Source organism: Diabrotica undecimpunctata, chromosome 1, assembly GCF_040954645.1.
Source record: "Diabrotica undecimpunctata isolate CICGRU chromosome 1, icDiaUnde3, whole genome shotgun sequence".
NCBI classification, from domain to species: Eukaryota; Metazoa; Arthropoda; class Insecta; order Coleoptera; family Chrysomelidae; genus Diabrotica; species Diabrotica undecimpunctata.
In genome coordinates, this window is record NC_092803.1 from 95,387,749 (window position 1) to 95,392,544 (window position 4,796).

Here is a 4,796-nt window from a genome sequence, read left to right on the forward strand (position 1 = left end):
GCGAGCCGAACGGTATACGTACAGTACGCGTACAGATCCTTGAAAAATATTCTACATCGTACACATCGCATACTTATCTCGATCCATGGAAAGCGACAAACCAACAACGAACACATATGTGCGAAATGATTCATTTTATTTATAATTTGGGTACTGATTTATGTTCCTGTTTTTGCTTGTTTAACAAAAATAAAATTATGTACAGTAATCATCGATGTATAAATAAAGATTTTATCTTTATTTATACGTCCATGACAATAATCAGTTTACTGTTTTCTCACGTCTCTCTAGGAAGGAACACGTCATTCACACAATGTCGATTTGATGACACAATAAAAATGTTCGCTGCGTCTAGTAAGCGCCGTCCAAACTGAAAGCCGAGCTTCCTTTGAAGTCGTGAAATAAACCGCAACAATTTGGTTCGCGACGAGTCACGATCAAACAGTACGCAAGCGGTTTTTTCTGCCGTACACATTAACGAATATAGCGTTCACAAACGGTTCGCGAACAGTTCTGCTCGCAAATGTGTACCCGCCTTAATGTGACATAGATGGATAACTGTAATAACATAATCTTACAATTTTATATTTGTCACAAATGGATTTACACACCTAAAAATACCTAATTTATACTTACTTTTTGTGCTTTTGCTCCGAGTTCTATTAATTTTCTACATCTTGTAGTCACTTTTCCACTCATTTTGGGTTGTTTTCGATGGTTTTAATAATAACAATAACAAATTAAAAGTAAAGTATAGAACAATCGAAAACTACACTCACACCACGTGATAATAATAATACATCATAAAACCCCATTTAAACCCTAATTTTAAGCCTTGAAATCTAGCAGCGTTGGAGTTGTGATAGTGGTGCAGAGTTTGCTGGGTACCTACCGCATTGAATGCAATATTATCATAACTAAAAAGTGATAGTCTTGCACTCATAAGTTATTTTATTTCGAATAAATTTAAAACTAAACTAACTCCAGAATAATGGTCTTATATTAAATTTTGAGTTGCGATACTCTTGCATTATGTTAGACTAACCATTACCAGTACAGATTCATCAAAAACCAAAAATGGCAATTTTTGAGTTGTGATAGTCTTGCATTGATGGTGCGAGATATGATAAGAAAACATATTATGTTTGTGTTTTTGTGTATTTAATTTTGAATTAGAATTTTTTACTTTCTAATATTTATTTGTGAAAAACCGCAAGCGGAATTATTTTTATGATATTTTGATTTTAAAGCTTTAATTCTAACAAAACACGCTAGTGCAAAAATAATTAAGATCTACACACTACTAACAATAACATCATAAAAATTTAGATTACGCTACATTGTGTACAACTGAATAAGCTTGACCTCCAAAACACATAGTATCTCTGTGATCTAGCAGTTTTTAGACATACTGTGTTTCTCGCATTTATATGCTTTTTAGTCCTTCAGATTTTTAAATATGCTTTAAATTTTTGAGTTTTTTGGACTACTTACTGCTTTATTGCGGTATTTTCAATCTTGAAACATGACACCTGAATCAGGTTTATTTATGTTATGATTAAAAGCAGCTAACATTTGCTAATGTTGGGCCTTTACATTTTAGGATTCCAATGATGACGAGGATACTAATATTAATAAATATAAGACACGTAATTATCAAGAATTAAATATTCCAATTAGTACAGGGGCTGAGGATAATCCTCAAGTAAACGCTTCCACTAGTATAGACGTCACAAAAACTAAAACGCCATATAAGAGAAAACCAGATCACTGTTATTTTTGTGAAACGAAGGTGTTAAATTTTAGTCGTCATATCATAAGAATACATCCAATGGAAATTGAGGTAGCAAAAATTATGGCAAAACCAATCAAAAGCAAGGAAAGAAAACAACTATTCAATGCTCTTAGACGAAAGGGAAATTTCTTGGCAGAAGGCGGTAGCTGTTTTAAACCAGTTAGAGAGGGATATGTGCCAGGAAGAGAAAAACGAGTTTGCAACAATTGTTTAGGCCACTTTTCATCGAAGCTTTTATATCGACATAAGAAAAAATGTGCAAAAACGAATTTAGGTTCAAAAAGTACAACAATTTTCTCCAATATGAAAGTAGATCGAGGATTGAAAGAGGAAGTATTTCCTCGTATGAGAGCTGATAAAATATCCTTGGAAGCACAAACAGATCCACTTATTTGTGAATTTGGAACTAGGTACTTGAAAACGCATCGTGAAAAACATTTTGTTAATGTCACATCACGGAAAATGAGGGAGCTTGCCAAAATTCTTCTGGAGATGAGAGTTCTGGAAACATCCATAACCACATTATTATCAGCCTTGAAACCAAATTATTTTGACCTGTTTGTACAAGCCGCAAAACGCATAGCCAAATATGATAAGAAACAAGATATTTATTTATCTCCAACCTTTGCCATGAATATTGCAACTTCTTTGAAACAGTGTTGTGATATTGCAATTACGTTTATTTACACAAAGAATACGCCTAATTACTCATTGCCCGCTGCAACAGTTGAGGCAGATCTAAAAACCTTGATTCGCCTTTTTGACAGTAATTGGAGTTTTGAGATATCTTCACATGCCGCCAACAACCTAAACCTTAATCGGTGGAATAAAATAACCATTGTTCCTCTTGCAAGTGACTTACGTTTACTACGAGAACATCTTATTAATTTAGCTATAAAATCTTTAAAAGTTCTTACTAAGCAAATGAATGATGCTAATGGGAGTACTGAAGCAATCGAAACGGACTTTAAAGTTCTCATAAAGGACAGTGCAGAGGTTCAAGCATATAATAATCTAATGGAGACTATCTACTGCAGGGTAATATTATTTAACAGAAAACGTTCAGGGGAACTACAAAGAATGTATTTACATACTTACCTGAATGCCACAACAGACATTGAAAAATATCAGGAATTTAATAGCGTTGTTTCTCTACCCGAAAAAATTCTTTTGAAATCATTAAAAAGAGTTGTTATCCGAGGAAAACGGGGTAAAGGAGTTCCCGTTTTATTCCACTCCGACATACAAGAACATATTAACATAATATTGAAGATTCGAAATTGTTTTGTCCCCAAAAACAATCCGTATCTTTTTGCAACAGCTAACTCTAATACTCATCTAATTGGATATAAAGTTTTAAGTAAACACTCTAAATTATGTGATGCACAAAATCCGTCATCAATTACATCGACCCGATTGCGAAAACATCTTGCAACTTTATCACAATTATTTAATTTATCAGAAGGAGAAATTGAGCAATTAGCAACCTTTATGGGTCATACACCCGGTGTTCATCGAAGCTCCTATCGCCTCCCAGATGATGTTTATCAAACAGCTAAAATCTCCAAGCTGTTGATGGTTATGGAAAAAGGCGGAGCAGATCAATACAAAGGAAAATCTATAGATGACATAAATATTAATATGGAAGAAAATCTTCTGGAATTTAATTATCATGACAGTGATGAGGGTGAAAATGATATGTTGGATGATTTAGTAAATAGCAATGGTTCTGAAATGCCAACCAGTAATAGCCATGCAGATAATACACTAATTGAAACATTTGTACCCAAATTAAAAAAGAAAACTATCAGAAAAGTCGTCCCGTGGACTAATGAACAGAAGGAAGTAACATTAAAGTACTTTAAAGATCACATTAAAGTAAAGAAAGCCCCTAAAAGACTAGAGTGTGATGAGTTCAAGGAAAAGTATAAAAAAGTAATGGACAACAAAGATTGGTTAAAAATCAAAGTTTTTATACAAAATGCATATAAAGACAAGTAAGAAAATAATTAAAATCTTCTTTAGTATTTTTAATATTTTCTTAAATGGCGGAGTTAATTTTAATATTGTATATTATTTAGTTTCTAAGACATCCTATGGGGTGATTTTATGTGTGGTCAAACATTGTAATAAACGTTTCATTTTTTCTATGACTATTTATTTAAAATCCTTAATTCGCCTTCAGGTTCGGTATTGTGAAATAAAAGATCCTCATTTAAATTACTTTAGATTATGTTAATAATCATAAAATCTAATTACTAATTAATCAATAAGTTAATAAACTGTTTCTATTTTTAAATGTTTTCAGACTAATTATAAAAAAGTTTAGGTGTATATGTTCATTTTATTTTGTATTGTTACTGTCCACAACAAGAAGTACATAAATTTAGTTGTGATATTTTTGCCTTATAAGAGCATTTCTAACAAAATTATCTTCCCCGTAGTTGATTCGTTTCCGAAATATGGAATTTTACTGGTTCTTGTATGTTTTTTCCGTCAATTTTTTTTAGTCTTATTTGAAATTAAATTATTACGTCAAAGATTCTGTTTACACAGTTTTCGGTTTCTCTATAGATGCGTACGTAAGTACATACATGTTGTTGCGATATTTTTAGAGTTGCGAGATTTAACCATTTCACCCATGCATCTACCTTTATTGACCTCTTTATGAGCTAAATATATTTGCTATTTGAATTGATGTTTCTATATAATATTCTAATTCTAATGCTTCCAATTTCAGACAATTATTACTTTCTCAAAAATTTAATTCTCTCATCAAGTTTTCATATCCCAAGAATTTTTTGGTTGGAGATCTATTGATTAAATTTTGTGGTCTTCGTAAACTTCTGACTAAAAAACACTTTTCTATCAAAAACTTTTTATAAATACAACAAGCTCCAATATAAATCCTAAATACTTATACTCATTTTCCAAATTTCAATATAAACAAACCATTTCTCTTAATTTTTTAAATTAACTTTGTCACCTGATACATTAGAAG

General features: G+C 31.7%; 1 protein-coding gene across 1 annotated transcript; it reads left to right on the plus strand.

Annotated features, from left to right (window-relative positions):
• Nucleotides 1-1,855: 1,855 nt before the first annotated feature.
• LOC140433882 (uncharacterized) lies at nt 1,856-3,796 on the plus strand. The gene has a single exon (XM_072521857.1). It carries the CDS (start codon nt 1,856-1,858, stop codon nt 3,794-3,796), a length of 1,941 nt encoding a protein of 646 aa, XP_072377958.1.
• Nucleotides 3,797-4,796: the final 1,000 nt, after the last annotated feature.

What these genes read in the sequence shown, in the direction of transcription:
- LOC140433882 (XM_072521857.1), top strand. Translation starts at nt 1,856, where the DNA reads ATGGCAAAACCAATCAAAAGCAAGGAAAGAAAACAACTATTCAATGCT.